The sequence below is a fragment of the Pseudophryne corroboree genome, chromosome 6 (genome assembly GCF_028390025.1).
Source record: "Pseudophryne corroboree isolate aPseCor3 chromosome 6, aPseCor3.hap2, whole genome shotgun sequence".
In the NCBI taxonomy this organism is placed as follows: domain Eukaryota; kingdom Metazoa; phylum Chordata; class Amphibia; order Anura; family Myobatrachidae; genus Pseudophryne; species Pseudophryne corroboree.
Genome location: NC_086449.1, coordinates 206,682,329 through 206,706,616, shown reverse-complemented (window position 1 = coordinate 206,706,616; position 24,288 = coordinate 206,682,329). Strand labels below are relative to the sequence as shown.

The following is a 24,288-nucleotide window of genomic DNA, read 5'->3' as shown; positions in this document are numbered from 1 at the left end:
ATGTCCACCTTTGGTTTTTCCCAACGGTTTACAATCAGGTGGAAGACTTCTGGGTGAAGTCCCCACTCTCCCGGGTGAAGGTCGTGTCTGCTGAGGAAGTCTGCTTCCCAGTTGTCCACTCCCGGAATGAACACTGCTGACAGTGCTATCACATGATTTTCCGCCCAGCGAAGAATCCTTGCAGCTTCTGCCATTGCCCCCCTGCTTCCCGTGCCGCCCTGTCTGTTTACGTGGGCGACTGACGTGATGTTGTCCGATTGGATCAATACCGCCTGACCCTGAAGCAGGGGTTTCGCTTGACTTAGGGCATTGTAAATGGCCCTTAGTTTCAGAATGTTTATATGAAGAGATGTCTCCAGGCTTGACCATAAGCCCTGGAAATTCCTTCCCTGTGTGACTGCTCCCCAGCCTCGCAGGCTGGCATCCGTGGCCACCAGGACCCAGTCCCGAATGCCAAATCTGCGGCCCTCTAGAAGATGAGCACTCTGCAACCACCACAGGAGGGATACCCTTGTCCCCGGTGACAGGGTTATCCGCTGAAGCATCTGAAGATGCGACCCGGACCATTTGTCCAGTAGGTTCCACTGGAAAGTCTTGCGTGGAATCTGCCGAATGGGATTGCTTCGTAGGAAGCCACCATTTTTACCCAGAACCCTTGTGCATTGATGCACTGAGACTTGGTTCGGTTTTAGGAGGTTCCTGACTAGCTCGGATAACTCCCTGGCTTTCTCCTCCGGGAGAAACACCTTCTTTCTGGACTGTGTCCAGGATCATCCCTAGGAACAGAAGACAAGACGTCGGAACCAGCTGCGATTTTGGAATATTGAGAATCCAATCGTGCTGCCGCAACACTACCTGATATAGTGTTACACCGATCTCCAACTGTTCCCTGGATCTTACCCTTATCAGGGAATCGTCCAAGTAACGGATAACTAAAATTCCCTTCCTTCGAAGGAATATCATCATTACGGTCATTACTTCAGTAAAGACCCGGGGTGCCGTGGACCATCCCTACGGCAGCGTCCGAACTGATAGTGACAGTTCTGTACCATAACCTGAAATACCCTTGGTGAGAAGGGTAAATTTTGACCTGAAGGTAAGCATCCTTGATGTCCCGAGACATCATGTAGTCCCCTTCTTCCAGGTTTGCAATCACTGCTCTGAGTGACTCAATTTTGAATTTGAACCTCTGTATGCAAGTGTTCAAAGATTTTAGATTTTAGATTTTAAAATCGGTCTCCCCGAGCCGTCTGGCTTCGGTACCACAATAGTGTGGAATAATACCCCGTTCCCTGTTGCAGGAGGGGTACCTTGATTATCACCTGCTGGGAATACAGCTTGTGAATGGTTTCCAAACTTGCCTCCCTGTCAGCGGGAGACGTCGGTAAAACAGACCTTTGGAAACGGCGAGGGGGATACGTCTCGAATTCCAATTTGTACCCCTGAAATATTACCAGAAGGATCCAGGGGTCTACTTGCGAGTGAGCCCACTGCGCACTGAAATTCATTGAGAACGGGACCCCACCGTGCCTGAACTTGTAAAGCCCTAGCGTCATACTGAGGGCTTGGCAGAGGCGGAAAAGAGTTTCTGTTCCTTGGAACTGGCTGATCTCTGCAGCCATTTTCCTCTCCCTCTGTCACGAGCAGAAAAGAGGAACCCTTTTGTCCGCTTGCCAACCAGGCCTGCGCCTGATAATACGGCGTCTTATTTTGAGAGGCGACCTGGGGTACATCCCCTCTTTTAAGGCAATACTTCCAAATGCCGTTTGGAATCCGCATCACCTGACCACTTTACTGGTATAATTGGACAACGCACTTATACTTGATGCCAGTCGGCAAATATTCCGCTGTGCATCATGCATATATAGAAATGCATCTTTTAATTGCTCTATAGGCAATAATATACTGTCCTTATCTAGGATATCATATTTCCAGTCAGGGAATCCGACCACGCCAACCCAGCACTGCACATCCAGGCTGAGGCGATTGCTGGTCGCAGTATAACACCAGTATGTGTGTAAATACATTTTAGGATACCCTCATGCTTTCTATCAGCAGGATCCTTAAGGGCGGCCATCTCCAGAGAGGGTAGAGCCCTTGTACAAGCGTGTGAGCGCCTTATCCCCCCTAGGGGGTGTTTCCCAACGCACCCTAACCTCTGGCGGGAAAAGGTATACTGCCAATAACTTTTTAGAAATTATCAATTGTTATCGGGGGGAAACCCACGCATCATCACACACCTCATTTTATTTCTCAGATTCAGGAAAACTACAGGAAGTTTTTCCTCACCAAACATAATACCCCTTTTTTTTGGTGGTATTTATATTATCAGAAGAGTGTAAACTTTTTCCATTGCCTCAATCATGCAATGTGTGGCCCTATTGGAAATCACGGTTGTCTCTTCACCGTCGACACAGGAGTCAGTATCCGTGTCGGCGTCTGTATCTGAGGTAACGGGCGCTTTAGAGCCCCTGTATGAGACGTCTGGACATGCACAAGCTGAGTAGCCGGCTGTCTCATGTCAACCACTGTCTTTTATACAAAGCTGACACTGTCACGCAATTTCAACAGTACATCCACTCAGGTGTCGACCCCCCAGGGGGTGACAACACTATTACAGACACTCTACTCCGTCTCCTCATCATTTTTCTCCTCATACATGTCGACACAAACGTACCGACACACAGCACACACACAGGGAATGCTCTGATAGAGGACAGGACCCCACTAGCCCTTTGGGGAGACAGAGGGAGAGTTTGCCAGCACACACCAGAGCGCTATATATATACAGGGATAACCTTATATAAGTGTTTTTCCCTTTATAGCTGCTGTATTGTTTATACTGCGCCTAATTTGTGCCCCCCTCTCTTTTTTAACCCCTTTCTGTAGTGTAGTGACTGCAGGGGAGAGCCAGGGAGCTTCCCTCCAACTGAGCTGTGAGGGAAAATGGCGCCAGTGTGCTGAGGAGATAAGGACGCCGAGAAAGGGGCGGAGCCTATCATCCGTTTTCTTGTATGTTTTGGCAGGGGTTAAATGCATCCATATAGCCCAGGAGTTATATGTGATGCATTTATTTTAGCCATAAAAGGTTTTCTATCGATTTATTGCGTCTCAGGGCGCTGCCCCCCCAGCGCCCTGCACCCTCAGTGACCGGAGTGTGAAGTGTGCTGAGAGCAATGGCGCACAGCTGCGGTGCTGTGCGCCTACCTTTATCTGAAGACAGGAAAGTCTTCTGCCGCCGATTTTTCCGGACCTCTTCGCTCTTCTGGCTCTGTAAGGGGGCCGGCGGCGCGGCTCCGGTGACCCATCCAGGCTGAACCTGTGATCGTCCCTCTGGAGCTAATGTCCAGTAGCCTAAGAAGCCCAATCCACTCTGCACGCAGGTGAGTTCGCTTCTTCTCCCCTTAGTCCCTCGATGCAGTGAGCCTGTTGCCAGCAGGTCTCACTGAAAATAATAAACCTAAACTAAAACTTTCACAAAGAGCTCAGGAGAGCCCCTAGTGTGCACCCTTCTCGTCGGGCACAGAAAATCTAACTGAGGCTTGGAGGAGGGTCATAGGGGGAGGAGCCAGTGCACACCAGGTGATCCTAAAGCTTTCTTTAGATGTGCCCTGTCTCCTGCGGAGCCGCTATTCCCCATGGTCCTTACGGAGTTCCCAGCATCCACTAGGACGTCAGAGAAATAAAAAAAACAAAATATACTTTCTCTCTAGGAGCTCAGGAGAGCCCTTAGTGTGCATCCAGCTCAGCCGGGCACAGGATTCTAACTGAGGTCTGGAGGAGGGTCATAGTGGGAGGAGCCAGTGCACACCAGGTAGTCCTAAATCTTTCTTAGCTGTGCCCAGTCTCCTGCGGAGCCGCTATTCCCCATGGTCCTTACGGAGTCCCCAGCATCCACTAGGACGTCAGAGAAAGTGTGGTGAGATTTACACACCAGCACACCAACATACAACTTAGCCAGCAACGTCTGGCAACATTATTAGCAACAGCTGAACAGGAGCACATAACAGAGAACCTGCAGAAAGTCACCGCACAGAGGCGGGCGCCCAACATCCCTTATGGACTACGAGAAAAGGATTTACCAGTAGGTATTTAAAATCCTATTTTCTCTAGCATCCATAAGGGATATTGGAGACAGATTAGTATGATGGGGATGTCCCAAAGCTCCCAGAATGGGCGGGAATGTGCGGGGACATCTGCAGCACTGCCTGCCCAAACTGGGTATCCTCTTTGGCCAGGGTATCAAATTTGTAGAACTTCACAAAGGTGTTCTTCCCCGACCAGGTAGCAGCTCCGCATAGTTGTAGGGCCGAGACTCCACGGGCAGCCGCCCAGGAAGACCCCACCGATCTGGTAGAGTGGGCCTTCAGAGACAGTGGAACACGTAAGGCTGCCGATGCATAGGCCTGTTGAATAGTAAGCGTAATCCAATGAGCAATGGCAGTGCCGTAACTAGGCATGTTAGCGCTGTGTGCAAAAAACGACATTGGCGCCCCCCCCCCCCCCCATGCAAGATAGGGGAAAATATATAGGGCGTGGCTTCAGGGGGAAGGGGCGTGGTCACAAAATAATAGCAATTCATACTACGATGCACAGTAGTCTCCATTATTCAAATTACGCTGCACAGTAGCGCCACTACACCAGGTAGAGCCCCTTTTCTACATTACAGCAGACAGCGTCCCCCTTTTTACACATTACAGCAGACAGTCCCCCTTTTTACACATTGCGGCAGCCAGTCCATATGTTTTACACATTGCGGCAGCCAGGCCCCCTTTTTACACATTGCAGCAGCCAGGACCCCTTTTTACACATTGCGGCAGCCAGGCCCCCTTTTTACACATTGCAGCAGCCAGTCCCCCTTTTTACACATTGCGGCAGCCAGGCCCCCTTTTTACACATTGCGGCAGCCAGGACCCCTTTTTACACATTGCGGCAGCCAGTCCCCCTTTTTACACATTGCGGCAGCCAGGCCCCCTTTTTACACATTGCGGCAGCCATGCCCCCTTTTTACACATTGCGGCAGCCAGGCCCCCTTTTTACACATTGCAGCAGCCAGGCCCCCTTTTTACACATTGCGGCAGCCAGGACTCCTTTTTACACATTGCGGCAGCCAGTCCCCCTTTTTACACATTGCGGCAGCCAGGCCCCCTTTTTACACATTGCGGCAGCCAGGCCCCCTTTTTACACATTGCGGCAGCCAGTCCCCCTTTTTACACATTGCGGCAGCCAGTCCCCCTTTTTACACATTGCGGCAGCCAGTCCCCCTTTTTACATATTGCAGCAGCCAGTCCCCCTTTTTACACATTGCAGCAGCCAGGACCCGTTTTTACACATTATGGCAGACAGTGTCCCCCAGAGAGAGAGAGAGAGAGAGAGAGAGAGAGAAAGATAGAGAGAGAGAGAGGGCTATACTTACCTTCTCCCCGCTGACAGGCTCCTCGTGCTGGCATCTCCCTCTGTGCAGGCATCGGACAAGGAGGAGGTGGGAGGGGGACTGGAGCCGCAGCAGCGCTATGTCATTGGTAGTAAGCGCCGCTGCAGCATCCCCCTCTCCTTCCGTATAGGCTGCCCGGCGCTGCTGTGGATGCTGGGATGGAGGAACCGCATCCCAGCATCCACAGCACCGCCGGGCAGCCTATACGGAAGGAGAGGGGGATGTTGCAGCGGCGCTTACTACCAATGAAATAGCGCTGCTGTGGCTCCAGTCCCCCCTCCCTCCTCCTCCTTTTCACCTGCCCGGCGCTGCACTCTCCTTCACAGCGCGGCTGCGGCGCACGGCGCAGACTTCAGAGGCGGCATGCAATGAGTCAATTTGACTCATTACATGCCGCTGGCCGTGTGCCCTCAGGGCAACTGCGCTGTGTGCCAAGCCCACTTGGCACACACGTAGTTACGGCCCTGAGCAATGGACTGCTTTGCAGCAGGGCTCACCCTTTTTCTGCGCATCATACAGCACGAACAAGGAGTCAGTCTTTCTGATCTGAGCCGTCCTCTTGACATAGATTTTCAAGGCTCACACAGCATCCAATGCCTCCGGAGGAGCAGAAGTGTCAGAACTGGACGGAATCACAATAGGTTGATTCAAGTGAAACGCAGAGACCACCTTCGACAGGAACTGCTGTCTAGTCCTGAGCTCCGCTCTGTTCTCGTAAAAGACCAAGTACGGACTTTTGCACGACAAGGCCCCCATTTCAGAGACACGCCTAGCAGAAGCCATGGCCAGTAACATCACCGTTTTCCAAGTGAGGTCGTCAGAGGTTCGAACCAGGAGGACTGTAGAAAACGTAACACCACATCCAGATACCAAGGTGCCGTAGGCGGCATGAATGGAGGTTGTATGTGAAGCACCCCTTGCAAGAAGGTCTGAACTTCCGGCAAGAGAGACAACTTCTTCTGGAAGAAGATGGAAAGAGCTGAAATCTGGACCTTAATGGAACCCAGACGTAAGCCTTTATCCACTCCAGCCTGCAGGAATCGTAGGAATCTTCCCAGGTGGAATTCTGCAGAGGGATATGTGCGTTCCTCGCACCAAAAGACATATCTTCACCAAATATGATGACAGTGTTTTGACGTCACAGGTTTTCTGTCTTGCACCATAGTGGCAATGACCTTTTTGGAAAGCCCTTTGCGAGCTAGGATGTTCCGCTCAACTTCCATGCCGTCAAATGAAGGTGCCGTAAGTCTGGGAAGACGAACGGTCCTTGTTGAAGAAGATCCCTTCTTAGTGGTAGAGGCCAAGGGTCCTCTATGGACATGTCCAGTAGAGCCGCATACCACGCTCTTTGGGGCCAATCTGGGGCAATCAAGATTGCTTCCACTCTTTGCGGCGCCGGAGCTACTGTTGAATATTTATACTGGCCATGTATCCCTATGTTTGTAGCCTCGCATAAATGCTTGGTACAACTTATATTAGCCAGTCTCACGCAGGGGCTACAGCGGGTCCCCCCCAGGAGGAACCCGTACGCCTCAGCGCTTCAGTCGCACATTAAACCGGGGGAACCCCCTAGCGGGGTCCCTGGCGTGTACTCACCACCGATGATCGCCTTCAGGCAGCGTTAGGGGTGTGCGCCATGCCCCGCTGAACAAACAGCCCCTCAGGACGGTGGTCCTGCAACGGGGAAGCGGCTCTGCACCTCAAGAGGCCGGTGACCCCCCCCCCCCCTAACTCCCACAGTGCAGGTATGCTGTTGCCCAAACAGCATACCGAAAGAAATAAAACTTTAAAAAGGAGCTGAAGAAGAAACTCTGCAGCTTGCTGAGTGTGCATCCCCTCCTGAGGGCACTTTGGTGGTCATTTCGAGCTGATCGCTAGCTGCCGTTGTTCGCAGCGCAGCGATCAGGCTAAAATCTGCATTTCTGCGCATGCGTACTGACCGCAGTGCGCACGCACATCGTACTTTCAAGAAAAACTATGCAGTTTTACACAAGGGCGAGCGACTCTTTTCCGTTGCTTTGTTGATCGGTGAGTGATTGACAGGAATGGGGCGTTTCTGGGAGGTAACTGACCGTTTTCCGGGAGTGTGCTAAAATACGCAGATGTGTCAGGTAAAAACGCAGGCGTGCCTGGAGAAACGGGGGAGTTGCTGGCTGAACGCAGGGCGTGTTTGTGACGTCAAAACAGGAACTAAACAGACTGAAGTGAGGAAGGAGTAGGTCTGCAGGTACTCTGAAACTGCTTGAAAAAAAAATAACCCTGTTCTGCGATCCTTTTGGTCGCACTTCTGCTAAGCTAAGATACACTCCCAGGGGGCGGCGGCTTAACGTATGTACTGCTGCTAAAAGCAGCTAGCGAGCGATTAACTCGGAATGAGGGCCCTTTTTCTAAACTGACCTGTAGGAGGAGGCATAGAGGGGAGGAGCCAGCACACCCAGTTGAAGAAATGTAAAGTGCACTGGCTCATTTGGACCCGTCAATACCCATCGTACTAATCTGTCCCCAATATCCCTTATGGATGCTAGAGAAAAACAGTCTAAATGAATGATTTCAAGATTGTTTTCTAAAAGAACAGCCACTGGCTCGCAAAATAGTTTGTCTCTGCACACCTTGCTGCAAGATGAGTGAGGGACATGAGGGTGTCAGGCTATTTCAGTGGTTCTCAAACTGTGTGCCGTGGATACTTGCAGGGGTGCCTTGGATTGATGGTCCAGGACCAGTTCAAATTATTTATGGTCAATGCAATAGGTAAAACCAGTGCTTGTGACTGTCAATCATACAATATGTGGACAAACAGAAGCAAATCTTGTCCCTCACCACACAACTGAACCTAAAGATGACATATAAACAATTTACTCAATTTAATATTTCTTTCTAAATTTCTTAATAAGAAACTTTTGGCCTAGGGGTGCCGTGAAAAAAATTCTGATACTTTACAGTGCCGTGATTCAAAAAAGTTTGGGAACCATTCAAAGCCTATTCAAAGGTCACAGAGTTACATGGTTAAACAATTTTGAACATAGAACTCTATGGGGAAGATTTATCAAAGCTTGGAAAATGGAGAGAGATAAAGGTCCAACCAATCAGCTGCTATCTGAAATTTTTCAAATACAGCCTGTAACAAGGCAGAAGCTGATTGATTGGTACTTAATCTCTTTCCAAGCTTTGATAAATCTCCCCCTGTTAAATGACTCATCCACATAGCTGGAAATGCTAATTTTGAAGGTGTTTGCACTTTCAAAGTGGATTCTGCTCAATCTCCTCCCTTTCCAGAAACAGTAACTTGGTGGGAGTCACTCAGCAGTCTCTGTATTGAGCACATACCTCCAAACAGTCCTGCCATTTCCGATTGGTGGGAAGTTGTAAGATATTTCTCTGCCACAGGCACCTCCACTCCCTACAGTAATATAATTGCATTTTGTAATAGGGGTGGGCAGCCTAGTATTTTACCAATGTTGGGAAGTATAATTTAGCAGTATACAGTGGCTCTAAATGAAATTATATGTAGTCATTCCAAGAGGAGTACACTGTCCACACAATGGCTGTCTCCGCCCTGTATAGGTTGCTGGTCTACTTTAGTGGTCCACACAATTTCCATGGTACTACTTAAGTTACCTGTGCTTAAAAGTGCGTACACACTAGAACGATGTCAGCACGATGTGCCTGATTTGGACCCATCATTCACGATATCGTCCAGTGTTTATGCACAATGTCGCTGACGATGAGGGCTCCCGCGTGATGCCCTCCGTCGGACCTGCATGCAGATCTGGCGGGTGACATCGCCTGTGAGGGCAATGCCCATATTCTGTGTGTGACCGCGGTTGTATCTCATATGAAATGGTATGTTACACTGTTTTCCTAGAACCATTTCGTATACAGTTACAGACGCACCGAGAATATAGGCATGCCGCATATAATTTTTATCAGCAGAATCTACTTGTGTGTCTTATTTGCATAGTGATGCAAATAAGACGCATTTTTGGCACAAAAAAGACATTCGGCACTAATGGAGTTACACGGGACCTGTCAGCTCACTCACGCCAGGCATCTCCCGCTACGTGGCGTATTGAGGCAAGATGTATGAGGGCACATCTGTAGTTTGTGTTTAACAGGATACCTCATGCCACCAGGGCATCTTGTGTAAATAACCCTGAATACTATAATAATATTTTTAGTCTTCTTCCTTTCCTATTTTACAGTATGCCCATTATCGAGCCTGTGTCGGGACCTTAATATCAAAAAGAAGCAATATCCTACTTCCGGAAATATATATATTTTTTTAAAGAGATACTTCTAACAGTGCATTAATTCCAACATGCATGTGCTCTGATTAAAGGATGTTTGACAGAAAATAGGGTCTACCTACCTGTTTTTATATTATTCAATTACCCACAATTTATGGGATTAACAATTACTGTATTTGGCTGACTGAGTCTATTATGATAATTTGCTAACACAGCAGATGGCACGTATTTGGTTTGAAACACTGACCAATAAGACTGAGGCGCTAGATTGCTGAACAGCTGTACAACATCTGTATTACTCACTCACCCATTCCCTTGGTGTGATTAAAGTCTCCTTTCACGACTTTGCAGGTTTTTCCGTCACCACTACACACCCCGCAACGGTCTTCTTTGGCAGAAGAACCAATAATTCCATCACAACCAATTTTCTGAAAGTGAAAGAGAAAAAAATAAAACAGTTACAAGTTTTACCTTGTTCAGGAAAGAGTACCAATTTACATAAAAGGTAGATTATTACATGTACATTGCGTCACAGGGGTTTGCAGCACCTTACACACTATAGGGGTAATTCCAAGTTGATCGCAGCAGGAATTTTGTTAGCAGTTGGGCAAAAACATGTGCACTGCAGGGGAGGCAGGTTTAACATGTGCAGAGAGAGTTAGATTTGGGTGTGGTGTGTTCAATCTGCAATCTAATTTGCAGTGTAAAAATAAAGCAGCCAGTATTTACCCTGCACAGAAATAAAATAACCCACCCAAATCTAACTCTTTCTGCACGTGTTATATCTGCCTCCCCTGCAGTGCACATGGTTTTGCCCAACTGCTAAAAAAATGTCCTGCTGCGATCAACTTGGAATTACCCCCATGTGAGCAGAAACAGTACAAAAACAAAAATACAAAGAAAAAAAGAATGCAAAAGACTGAGGGGTAAATGTAGTAAAGCTTCGAAAAGTGAAAAGATGCAATGTTGCCCGTGGCAAACCAATCAGATTCTGTCTATTATTTTCTAGAATGCAATAGAGCAGAGGTTCTCAAACTCGGTCCTCAGGACCCCACACAGTGCATGTTTTGCAGGTAACCCAGCAGATGCACAGGTGTATTAATTAATCACTGACATATTTTAAAAGGTCCACAGGTGGAGTTAATTATGTCACTTGTGATTCTGTGAGGTGACCTGCAAAACGTGCACCGTGTGGGGTCCTGAGGACCGAGTTTGAGAACCTGTGCAATAGAGAAATGATAGTCAGAATCGGACTGGTTGCTATGTGGGCAACATCACCTCTTTTCACTTTTAGAAGCTTTAGTAAATTTACCCCTTACAGTGCAAAACATTGTCAAACATGGATTACAAATTTACACAATCTTGGAGGCGGTAATGAGACAAGGTAATCAGCTGCGAGGAAAGGCAGCAGTCATTGGCTGAACAAAATGGGTGGGCGGGAGCTGAAGGCATCAGTGTAAAATGGGTAAACTGTTATAGGGTTAAAGTTGAGCACCCCACAAGACAAACTACAATATCAAGCTATCCTTTTATAATGCAGTTCTTTTCATATCTAGCAGTAACCACCTATACGCAGTTCTATGCAAATGAGAGAACATACTAGAGAGAGATATTTAGGGGGATATCCAATTAGCCCTGGTAATTTACCGGGGCTAATTGTCCCGCCGGGGGCTAGCTAATTAGCCCGAAAAGCCGCGGCACGCGCCGGCTTATTGGGGATTTTGTTTCACCTGCCTCCGGCAGGTGAAGCATAATCCCCGGAAACAGCCCCTTTTCGTCCGAAAACAGGTCTGTTTCACACGAAAACACACAGATTTCATTGTACCTGTGTGTTTTCGGGAGCAGGTTTTTTTTTTACAGGCGATCCATCTGGATAGCCTGTAAAAAAAAAAAAATAATAATCGGGGAAAAATAAAAAAAACGTCCGAAAACGGCCGTTTTTTGGACCAAGGCTTTTTCCGGGGATAATTGGATATCCCTCTTAGACTTTTCCAAGTTCATTCAATGAGTTATTATATCAAATTGTTATTATTTGGAAGCCCCGGGACATTGAAAGTAGTGTAATAAAATGTTGTGTACCCCATTTTCTGTGTCCCCTTTCTCACATATTGCTACATAGGCCCTCATTCCGAGTTGTTCGCTCGCTAGCTGCTTTTAGCAGCATTGCACACGCTAAGCCGCCGCCCTCTGGGAGTGTATCTTAGCTTAGCAGAATTGCGAACGAAAGATTCGCAAAATTGCGAATAGAAATTTCTTAGCAGTTTCTGAGTAGATCGAAACTTACTCTGCCACTGCGATCAGTTCAGTCAGTTTCGTTCCTGGTTTGATGTCACAAACACACCCAGCGTTCGCCCAGGCACTCCCCCGTTTCTCCAGCCACTCCCGCATTTTTCCCAGAAACGCCAGCGTTTTTTCACACACACACACACACACCCATAAAACGGCCAGTTTCCGCCCAGAAACACCCACTTCCTGTCAATCACACTCCGATCACCAGAACGAAGAAAAATCCTCGTAATGCCGTGAGTAAAATACCAAACTTCTTAGCAAATTTACTTGACGCAGCCGCAGTGCGAACATTGCGCATGCGCAGTTAGCGGAAAATCGCACCGATGCGAAGGAAAATAACGAGCGAACAACTCGGAATGAGGGCCATAGCTCCAATAAAGTAAAATAAAAGGGATTTTATAGAAAAAAATACAAAGAAACTCATCTGTGGCCACCACTCTACCTAAATATCAAACAATTAGCCGAGACTATGTTAAAAAGTACAAAGAAAGAAAATAATTTTTAATAATATTTTTTCAATGATTCCAAGGCCAAACCACTATCAAAATACATAGGGGCAGTTAATCGATAGGTATAAATTTGGCTTGGGGCACAGGCAGACTTACCACTTCTTTAGAGTTGGGCTAGATTACACCCCTCTCACAACTCTATAATAGTTTATATAGTGCATCCGGAAAGTATTCACAGCGCTTCATCAGCGCTGCTGCAGAGATGGTTGTCCTTCTGGAAGGTTCTCCTCTCTCCACAGAGGAATGCTATACCTCTGACAGAGTGACCATCGGGTTCTTGGTCACCTCCCTGACTAGGGCCCCTCTCCCCCGATTGCACAGTTTAGACGGCAGGCCAGCTCTAGGAAGAGTCCTGGTAGTTCAGAACTTCTTCAATTTATGGATGATGGAGGCCACTGTGCTCACTGGGACCTTCAAAGCAGAAGATATTTTTCGGTACCCTTCCCCAGATTTGTGCCTCGAGACAATCCTATCTCTGAGGTCTATAAATAATTCCTTTGACTTCATGCTTGGTTTGTGCTCAGACATGCATTGTCAAGTGTGAGACCTTATATAGACAAGTGTGTGCCTTTCCAAATCATATACAATCAACTGAATTTACCACAGGTGGACTCCAATTAAGCTGTAGGAACAACTCAAGGATGATCAGTGGAAACAGGATGTACCTGAGCTCAATGTTGAGCTTCATGGTAAAGGCTGTGAATACTTATGTACACGTGATTTTTTTTTTTTTTATAAATTAGCAAAAATCACAAAAAACTTTTTTCCTGTTGTCATTATGGTGTATTATGGGGGTAATTCCAAGTTGATCGCAGCAGGATTTTTGATAGCAACTGGGCAAAACCATGTGCACTGCAGGGGAGGCAGATATAACATGTGCAGAGAGAGTTAGATTTGGGTGGGGTGTGTTCAATCTGCAATCTAATTTGCAGTTTAAAAATAAAGCAGCCAGTATTTACCCTGCACAGAAACAATATAACCCACCCAAATCTAACTCTCTCTGCACATGTTATATCTGCCACACCTGCAGTGCACATGGTTTTGCCCAATTGCTATCAAAAATCCTGCTGCGATCAGAGCCGGCCATAGGCATAGGCAAACTAGGCAATTGCCTAGGGCATTTGATATGCCTAGGGGCATCAGCAGCTTCTGCTGATTAAAATGATATGCGGCATGCCTATATTCTGTGTGTAGCATTTCATATGCAGATACAGCCACAGTCTCACACAGTATATAGGCATGCTGCATATCATTTTAATCAGCAGAAGCTGCTTGTGCATCCTAGCCACATAGCAATGCAAATAAGATGAATTTTCATTAAAAAAATGTGCCCACCGTTAGCACTGAGGCAAGATTTATGAGGACACATCAGTATCCAAGCAGAGGCAGAGGTCACAGTGTTATTGGCAGTGTGAGTGCTGTGTGCATGTGAGTGGGTTGCTTGTGCAGTAGTGTTCGGAATATGTGTAAGGAGCATTTTGTGTGTCATGTAAAAATGCATTAATTATGTGCAACATGTGTGTAAGGGGCACTATGTGTGTCATTATGTTTATAAGGGCATTAATAATGTGCGGCATATGTGTAACAGGGTACTACTGTATGTGTGTCATTATGTGTATAGGGGCACTAATAATGTGCAGCAAATGTGTAGGGGGCACTATGTGTGTTATTATGTGTATAAGGGCATTAATAATGTGCAGCATATGTGTAAGGGACATTATGTGTAAAAGGGCATTAATAAAGGTTGTCATAATGTGTAAGGCACATTATGTTTATAAGTACATTAATAATGTGTCTCATATGTGTAAGGGGCATTACTGTGTGGCATTATGTGTATAAGGTGCTCTACTATGTGGCACTGCGTATAGAAAGGGCACTACTGTGTCGTCTAATGTGAATAAAGAGCAATAGGGTGTGGTGTAATGTGAATAAGGAGCAATTCAGTGTGATGTAATGTGAATAAGGGGCTCTACTGTGAGGAGTAACGTTTATAAGGTAAAGTGATACTACTGTGGGATGTAATATGAATTATGGACACTATCGCATGATCAAATGTGAATAAAGTTGCAGTACTGTGTGGCGTAATTGGAATTGGGGTTACTATTGTGTGGCCATGCCCCTTGCCAGCAAAAACACCCCCCTTTTTGGGCTGTGCGCCAAATGTGCAAACTGTTCCTATTTAAAATATAGGGGGGGTACAAACACCAAAATAAGGACTGCTATGGATGAGGGGTAGTGGTGCTGGGAAAGAGGTGCAAGGTCAGAGGCGGAACCAGCGGTGGTGCTATGGGGCACCAGACAAAATCTTGCCTAGGGCATCATATTGGTTAGGGCCGGCTCTGGCTGCGATCAACTTGGAATTACCCCCTATGTGTAGAATTTTGAGGGAAAAATGAATTTATACCATTTTGGAATAAGGCTGTAACGTAACAAAATGTGGAAAAAGTGAAGCGCTGTGAATACTTTCCGGATGCACTGTATACTTTACAACCCTCCCTTACAGTAGCAAATGCCAAGGTGTATATGCTAATTCCGCACACAGTAGCTGGGTTATCCCTTAACTGTATGCTTCTTATATGCTGTACTTGCTAGTCTTGATGTGCTATTATTGTCATAAAAAAAGTATGAGAGTTGATGTCAACTCGCAAAGTTTGGCACATTCTGCGACACAAATGTTCCTTAAACCCATACGTGTCCCTTTTTCTCCGCTTAGTTCGTAATACACGTTTCCAAGATGGAAACGCAGGTCACCCTTTCACATTATGGGAAAGACACGGTATCACTTCTGTACAACAAATTATAAGCAGTGACTTGAGAAAGCCATTAACTCTTGCACGCGCTGTAGAGCAGTTCCCTAATACCCCTCCCCTTAGCATACCTACAAGCTCAACATTATGCGGCTGGTGTCTCCAGGGTGCTTTTCCCAAAGAATTATGACAATCCGCTGGATAAACTATTAATGGAGGGAAATCCCTCTACTAAGGCAAAATCTATACACTACTCATTTCTTGACTCTGATCTGTCCTTTGTTCCCCACATTCATTCTGTCGACAAATCATGTTACATACATCTAAGAAACATATCCAATATATGACCATATCTTACACAAGACACAGCAAAGACTCTAGTGCTTGCTCTCATTATCTCCCGCATTGATTATTGCAATAGTCTCCTCACTGGTCTTCCCAAACATAGGGGCTGCGTTTGAACTGCACATGCGTATGCACCGCAAAGCGCAGGCGCGACGGTCCGCAGTGACGGGGAGCGCCGCGATGGGATGGTGCGAAAAATCCGATCGCACCTGCAAAACACACAGAGATTGACAGGAAGAGGGCGTGAGGGCGTTTGTGGGTGGCAACTGACCGTTTCTAGGGAGTGTCCGGAAAAACGTAGGAGGGACCCAGCGTTTTGTGTAAGGATTCCTGACGTCAGCTCCGGCCCCGTTCATCACAGTGGGTAAGTCCTGGGCTGTGCAGAGACTGCACAGACTGCTGTTTGTGCAGCCCTCCAGCACATGCGTTCGCACACCTACACACAGCTAATACCCTCCCCCTGTAGGCGGCGACTACCTGATTACAGGGATGCAAAAAACGCACCCTAGCGATCAGGTCTGAATTACCCCCATAGGCTCTCACCACTACAATCCATTTTGAATGCATCAGCGAGGCTAATCTTCCTCGCTAGACGTTCATCGTCTGCAGATCCACTATGTCAGTCCCTCCATTGGTTACCGGTATTGTACCGTATTAAATACAAAATACTTTTACTTACATACAAGGCTATTAACCAAACTGCACCAACATACATTTCTTCACTCATCTCAAAATATCTCCCTACCCGAACTCTCTGCTCTGCACAAGATCTGCGTCTCTCATCCACATGCATTACTTGTTCCCACTCAAAGTTACAGGACTTTATCCGGGCTTCACCCACTCTGTGAAATGCTCTCCCACACACAAGACTCACCTCTAGGCCCTCATTCCGAGTTGATCCCTAGCTGCTGTTGGTCGCTGCGTAGCGATCAGTTAAAAAAACTGTGCATGCGTATGCACCACAATGCGCACACGCGGCGTACGGGTACAAAGAGCATTGTGGTTTTGCACAGGTTCTAGCGACGCTAGAACCTGTCGATTGACAGGAAGTGGGAGTTTTTGGGTGTCAACTGACCGTTTTCTGGGAGTGTTTGGAAAAACGCAGGCATGGCCGGGCGTTTGCTGGGCGGGTATCTGACATCATTACCGTGTCATTCGTCACAGCAATCATCGCACAGAATAAGTAACTACAGGGCTGGTCTTGTTTTGCACCAAATGTGTTTGTAGCCGCTCTGCTTCACAGGCGTTCGCACTCCTGGAAAGAGAAAATACACTCCTCCGTGGGCGGTGACTATGCGTTTGCACGGCTACTAAAAGTAGCTAGCGAGCGATCAACTCGAAATGAGGGCTCTAGTCTCTAAACCTTTAAACGTTCCCTGAAAACTCTCCTCTTCAGACAAGCCTATCAAATTCCAGATCCACCCACATAACCTTCAATGCTTCCCTATCTAATTACATCCCCTCTGTACAGTACACATAACATCACATATCTTGTCTTTCTTTACTCTCTGACCCTGGGCCAACACTGCTGGGTGATCATATCATACAACCAATTAAAAACCTAGCAATCTGGTGGACCGTTATGCAATAGGTAGCATCTACCCTTGTGTATCAATGCCTATTTCCCTATAGATTGTAAGCTTGCGAGCAGGGCCTTCCTACCTCTATGTCTGTCTGTTTTTGCCCAGTTTGTTCTAATACTGTTGTTCTAGTTGTAAAGCGCAATGGAATATGCTGCGCTATATAAGAAACTGTAATAAACAAATAAATAAATTTATATAGTGCACACATATTAGTGCTTTAAGAGATGAGATTATTACATTTGGACCCAGGGACTGAGAGAGAGCGCCATTTCCAATATATGGAATATGTAGGAATTGCAGTTTCTCCTTATGGGCCTGATTTAGAGATGTACACTAAGCATTCACAGCTGCAAATAAATATGCTAATGCTGTAGCCGCCTGGACATGTACTGAGACACCCACCACCAGCTTCGCAGGTCCAAGCTACTGTGAACACACATGCAACCATGGTCACAGATACATCTATAATCGAATATCCGAGTAACCTTATGGTTGCATAGAATGGCTGCAGGAGAAGACGCTGGCACCAGTTTTTCTGCATTTGGGAACGGAGTTGCATGGAACGCATGCCCCCAAAACACGTGTTTTTGCTGCCATTCTCCGTAACTGCCCCAAACAGTCCCTAACTTTGCCGAGAAATCCTCACTGCGAGCCACATCGCTATAGTACCTTGACGTGAGCACAGTGCGACCGTGGCTCGTGACCAGTCAGCTGATAATCACTGAACTCCTTAAATATCAGCGCTGCATACATCTCTGAATCAGGCCCCAATTATTTTAATTGGACACTCAATGCACCTTCCACTCACATAAGTATTTATAATGGGTGCAATGGGTGCAGTTCCAGGGTTGTCCCACAACGGCCAACTCAGCAAGTGGGTCCCTCCGCAGAGCCATTTTCCCAGTGACACCTCCAAATACCACTGGGAAGATGGTGCATAGTGGAGGAGGAACCTGCTTGTCTGCACAAGGTAAGAAGTGGGCCTGGGTGGGGAGGGGGGTGGTGGCTGCTGCACAGAGGGGGGCTGCTGCACCCGATCCCTCTTGGGTGTTAATACGCTCCTGTTTCATTTTGCAGAGACGCACGATTTTAAGTGTACTAAAAAAAAACAAAAAACCTTCAAACGCACAAAAGTACAACATGCAATAAAATGTAAGAAAGTTCCAAATGGATATGTGGAGTGCATCTAAAGTGTTTAATAGATGAAGTCCATTTACAGTATTAAAGGTGCCTCATGCCTCAGCAATATTACTGGTTTCTATTGAATGGACATGCTACACCAGGGGTGGCCAGACGTTTGGAGTCGGCGATCTACTTTGAAAGCTGAAAAGCTTTTGTGATCTACCTAGGTGGAATAATAGCCAAAAAAAGGGTCGTGGCATAACAAAAGTGGGCGTGGTATAACAAAAGTGGGCATGGTATAACAAAAAAAGGGACGTAGCCTTGCTGCACAATGACTGTCTTGCTCAAAATAACACATTGGCCCCCACAGGTAAAACCTCAAACACATATGCCCCCACAGTGCCAGATACACATATGCCCCCTCAGTGCCATGTGCCCACAGTGCCAGATATGACCCCACAGTGCCAGATACAGTGCCAGATACAGATATGCCCCCACAGTGCCATGTGCCCACAGTGCGAGATATGCCCCCACAGTGCCAGATACAGATATTTCCCCAGTGCCATGTGCCTACAGTGCCAGATATGCCCCCACAGTGCCAGATATTACCCCACATTGCCAGATATGCCCCCATAGTGCCAGATATGCCCCCACAGTGCCAGATATGCCCCCACAGTGCCAAATACAGATATGCCCCCACTGTGCCATGTGCCCACAGTGCCAGATATGCCCCCATATTACTGCTCACCAGCCTCACCGTGCTGTGTGTGGAAAGCGCAGCGCGCGCTTCTCCTGCCTGCCGCCCTGCCTCCCAGTCTGGACTCCGGCGGTGACGGCAGTGTGTATATCTCAAATCAGGCGCCGGTCCGCGAGCTCTGATTGGCTAACGAACCGGCACCTGATTTGAGCTATACACTCCGCCGTCACTGCCGGAGACCAGACTGAGGAGCAGGGCGGCAGGCAGGAGAGGCGCGGCTTCGGGTGGATGGGCGACGGATCGCGATCGACTGGTCGCATGTCCGCGATCGACTGTTTGGCCACCCCTGTGCTATACCTTCATGCGCTCTGTGCACAAGATAGCTGCACCCACTGTGTATTTACTCTTGTGCCTGACTCTTTAACCACTTGCCTGGCATGGTCGCATCAGATGCGACCATGCCTACAAGTGCTTTATCTGATCTGGTCGCACAGGATGCGACCAGTCAGATAAACAGTGGGCCTGATTAAGACCTGATCGCAGCCGTGCGGCTACGATCAGTTACTCAGACATGCGGGGGGACGACCAGCACAAGGCTAGTCCACCCCGCATGTCTGGCCCTACCCCCGCCACAAGTATAAAAGCATCGCACAGCGGCGATGCTTTTGTACTTGACGAGTAGCTCCCTACCTGCGCAGCTCCTGCGCTCTCGCATGGAGCTACCCGTCGCTGTCTGGGTCACAGCAGCTGCGTGTGACGTCACGCAGCCGCCGCAGCGCGCCCCCTGCATGGTCCGGGCATGCCGGCGTTGGCCGAACTGGGCCCCCAAACCGGCGGCCAAACGCCACCGGCCCGCCCCCTCACTCCCAGCGGCCGCCTCTGCCTGATTGACAGGCTAAAATGGCCATCGGCTGTCTGGCATGCGCCTGCGCACTGTGGCACCGGCGCAGTTCAGACCTGATCGGCTGCTGTGCGAAAACGCACACAGGCAGTGATCAGGTCTGACTTAGGCCCAGTGTTAGCAGCGGCAGGGAAGGGAATCTTCCCTCCGCTGCTGCTGTCAGAGGGACTGGGAGGACCCTCTGCCTCCCTGCACTCTCCCCTACTGACTGCCGTGCTGCCGATCACTGCTGATCAGTCAGCACGGCAGGATCCCCCCTCCAGCGGCTGCAGACAATAGCAGCTGCTGGGGAGTGTAAAGTAACCCCCCAAGCCACCCCTTGTGTACCTGGAGGCTATCCCAGCTTTCAAAATTAAATCTGCGATGGTCGCGATGTTCCGATGGTCGCAATGTTCCCGACTGATGTTTGGGGGGAAATAAAAAAACATATTTTTTTTTACTAAAATCATTTTGAATAGGGTTAAATTCATAAAATAAACCCGACAATTTCGGAGCGTTTTTTTAGGAAACAAATTGTCACTTAAGTGGTTAAAAACAAGAATACATTCAGAAAGCTCTGGCAGTAAGAGGTACAAGGTAGCACAGAGCAAATTTAAAAACATTTTTGTGACTTAAGACTCACGGCGAGATGTACTGTACTTACCGACACTTACCACATGCATAGACGTATACGCCGTGTGCATAAAGATTTGTGATTGTGATATGAGTAATGGGTGGGACCCCTGTGGATACCTGTGGACATAAGAGAAATCACGTTATCAACGGTAAGTTCTTACCATAACGTCTATTTCTCTGGCTGGGTCCACAGGTTATCCACAGGATAACATTGGGATTCCCAAAGCCAGTTTTAGTGGTGGGGACGCTCCTGATTACACAGGAGGACCTTTCGCCCGAAGTCTGCGTCATGAGAGGCAAAAGTATCCAAGACATAATGTCTAATGAATGTGTTTATGGAAGACCATGTGGCTGCCTTACAAATCTGTTCTGCTGAAGCACCCTGTTGTGCTGCCCAAGAAGGACCTACCTTACATGTAGAGTGAGCAGACATTAGCCGGAGTAGGGAGATCTGCATGAGAATAAGCTTCTGATATTACCATTCGGAGCCATCTTGCCAGCGTCTGTTTACTAGCAGGCCATCCTCTTCTATGAAATCCATAGAGGATGGAGAGAATATGTTTTTCTGATGGCACTAGTACGATCTATGTAGATTCTTAATGCTCGGACTACGTCCAGCGACGCTTCTCCCGCAAAGAGTCCCGTTACCTGAAAAGCTGGGACTACAATCTCTTCATTAAGGTGAAACTTTGAAACCACCTTTGGAAGATAACCAGATCTAGTTCTGAGAACTGCTCTGTCTGGAAAAAAACTTAGGAAAGGAGACTTACACGATAACGCTCCTAAATCTGACACTCTTCTGGCTGACGCCATTGCCAGTAGAAAAAGCACTTTAGCCGTTAACCATTTAAGATCTGCTCTCTTAAGCGGTTCAAACGGAGGTCCCTGGAGGAATTTAAGAACTAAATTCAAATCCCAGGGAGCTGCAGGAGGAACAAATGGAGGTTGAATATGTACAACTCCCTGAAAGAAAGTACGTACATCCTGTAAATCAGCAATCTTTCGCTGAAACCATACAGTTAACGCTGATACTTGAACTCTCAAGGAAGCTACTTTCAAACCTTTATCCATCCTGCTTGAAGGAAATCCAAAATCCTGGATACTTTAAAAGATCTTGGATTGAAACTTTTTTCAGTACACCAATGAATATAGGCTTGCCATATTCGGTGATAAACATGAGCTGAAGAAGGCTTTCTTGCTCTGAGCATATTTTGGATTACTTGTTTTGAAAATCCTCTAGCTTCTAAGATAGAGGTTTCAACAGCCACGCCGTCAAAGACAGACGATCCAGATGACTGTGACAACAAGGACCCTGCATTAGCAGATCTGGACGTTGAGGGAGCAGTATCGGTGCTTTCACGGACATTCTCAGTAGATCTGTATACCAATGCCTCCAAGCTGGAGCTATTAGAATTATGGCTACCTTTGCTTGCTTTATTTTTCTCACTACTCTGGGTAACAGAGATAATGGGGGGAACAAATACGCCAGATGAAATTTCCATTCTACTGAGTGCGTCTACAAGGACCGCTCCGGGATCCTTTGTTCTCGATCCGTACTTCGGAACTTTGTTGTTTAGACGAGACGCCATGAGGTCTATCTCTGGTAGACCCCATCTGTTCACTATCATCTGAAACACTTCTGGGTGTAATGCCCATTCGGTTTCCTGAATGGTGTGTCGACTGAGAAAATCCGCTTCCCAGTTCAGTACACCTGGACAAACACTGCTGACAATGCTGGGAGATGGAGCTCTGCCCATCTTAGAATGGGAGTTACTTCCACCATCAGTCTCCTGCTGTGAGTTCCTCCTTGATGATTGAGGTACGCTACTGCTGTCGCATTGTCTGAGCGAATCTGGACCGGTCTTCCTTGCAGACTGTCCTTTGCCTGAACTATAGCCATGTAAATGGCCCTTATTTCCAACAGATTTATTGGCAGGCGACTTTCCCTTACGGTCCATTTTCCCTGGAACCAAAAGCTTCCGAGTACCGCACCCCAGCCTTGCAGACTGGCATCTGTTGTCAGGACTTGCCATTCATTTATCCAAAAGGGTCTCCCCTTATTTTAATGGTCTGTCTGTAGCCACCACACTAGATACCTTTTTACGTTTACTGGAAACTTTATCATCTGCTTTTTTATCGTCTGATGATTTCCGTTCCATTTGGTCAGAATAAGGTGCTGTAATGGTCTGGAGTGGAATTGCGCATATTCCACCATGTCGAAAGTTGATACCATCAGACCCAACAGTCGCATTGCTGCATGGACTGACATTGTCTGGGCGTGCAACGCTTCCTGAGTCATGACCTACACCTTGACCATCTTTTTCTCTGGTAAGAAAACTCTCTGTAGGTCTGAATCCAATATGGCCCCCAAATGAACCATCTTATGTGACGGATTCAGAGATGACTTTTCCCAATTTATGAGCCACCCGTGTCTCTGTAAACAAACTATTGTCTGTTGAAGATGGCTCAAAAGCAACTCCTGCGAATGTGCTAGGATTAACAGGTCATTGAGATATGGAAATATTCTTATCCCTTGCTTGCGGAGATAAGATGCCATAACCACCATAATCTTGGTAAACACACTGGGTGCTGTTGCTACCCCAAAGGGCAAGGCTTGAAACTGAAAATGTTCCTGAAGGATGGCAAACCTGAGGTAGCACTGATGAGACCATGCTATTGGCACATGTAGGTAAGCATCCTATACATCCAGAGATACCATGTAATCTCCCGGTTCCATAGCCAACATTATGGAGCGTAATGTCTCCATGTGGAACCTTGGGATCCAAATGTATTTGTTTAACATTTTAAAATTGAGAATTGGTCGAAATGACCCATTTGGCTTCTGGATCAGAAATAGATTGGAGTAAAACCCCTGTCCCCTTTGTGATGGAGGTACTGGGACAATCACACCTGACTGCAGTAATTTTTGGACTGCTTCTTGCAGGGCATTGGCCTTCGACTCTATACGAGACGGGCTGGTGCAAAAAAATCTTTGAGGAGGCTGCCTCCTGAATGGGAACCCATACCCGTGAGATACCACCTTCTGCACCCAAGCATCTGTTGTCGACTGTTGCCATATGTGTGCAAAATGAAGGAGTCGGCCCCCAACCCTGGAATCCTCCAGGCGGAGGCCCGTCTCTTCAGGCTGATGGTTTCTGTTCAGGCTTGGATGCTGGCTTTCTACTAGCCCATTGCTTCCTACCCCTGGCCGATCTATTGAACTGGGGCTGCTTAGACTCCTCTTTAGCTTTCGCTTTGCTTTGCCATCGAAATGGGCGAAACTTTGAACCCTTAGACTTAGGGTTATAAGTAGCCGGAAATCTGACCTTCTTTGATTTAGCCTCTGATTCTAGGATATCAGATAATTGTTTTCCAAACAATATATTACCAATGAAAGGCAATGCTTCCAAGTCTTTCTTGGATTCTGCATCTGCTTTCCAGGTACGTAGCCGAGCGGCTATTGTCAAGGCTGAAGCTTTAGAAGCAACTGTACCCATATCAATTGATGCTTCTTCCAAGTATTGGGAAGATTGTCTTAAACGGCATAAATAATACTCTTGCTCCCTAATAGGAGAAGAGAGACCATTCTCTAGTTCCTCTATCCATTCGCCCATTGCCTTTGCTACCCAGGCCGAAGCCATAGCAGGTCTAACCACTGCTCCTACGAGAGAAAATAAATTTTTCAAGAAACTATCTACCCTTCTGTCTGTGACATCATTTAGTGAGGTAGATGACAGTGGTAAAGCAGATTTATGCACAAGTCGCAGTACATGTGCATCTACTTTTGGAGGAACTTCTCTTT

General features: G+C 47.3%; 1 protein-coding gene across 4 annotated transcripts in view; it reads right to left on the bottom strand.

Annotated features, from left to right (window-relative positions):
* The window catches only part of ADAMTS17 (ADAM metallopeptidase with thrombospondin type 1 motif 17), a 547,181-nt gene that overhangs the window by 115,409 nt on the left and 407,484 nt on the right, over positions 1–24,288 (bottom strand). For all 4 annotated transcript variants that reach the window (XM_063925679.1, XM_063925677.1, XM_063925678.1 and 1 more), the window contains exon 15: positions 9,986–10,106. In XM_063925679.1, the coding sequence (XP_063781749.1) occupies positions 9,986–10,106 (121 nt within the window). The remainder of the gene's footprint in view (positions 1–9,985; positions 10,107–24,288) is intronic.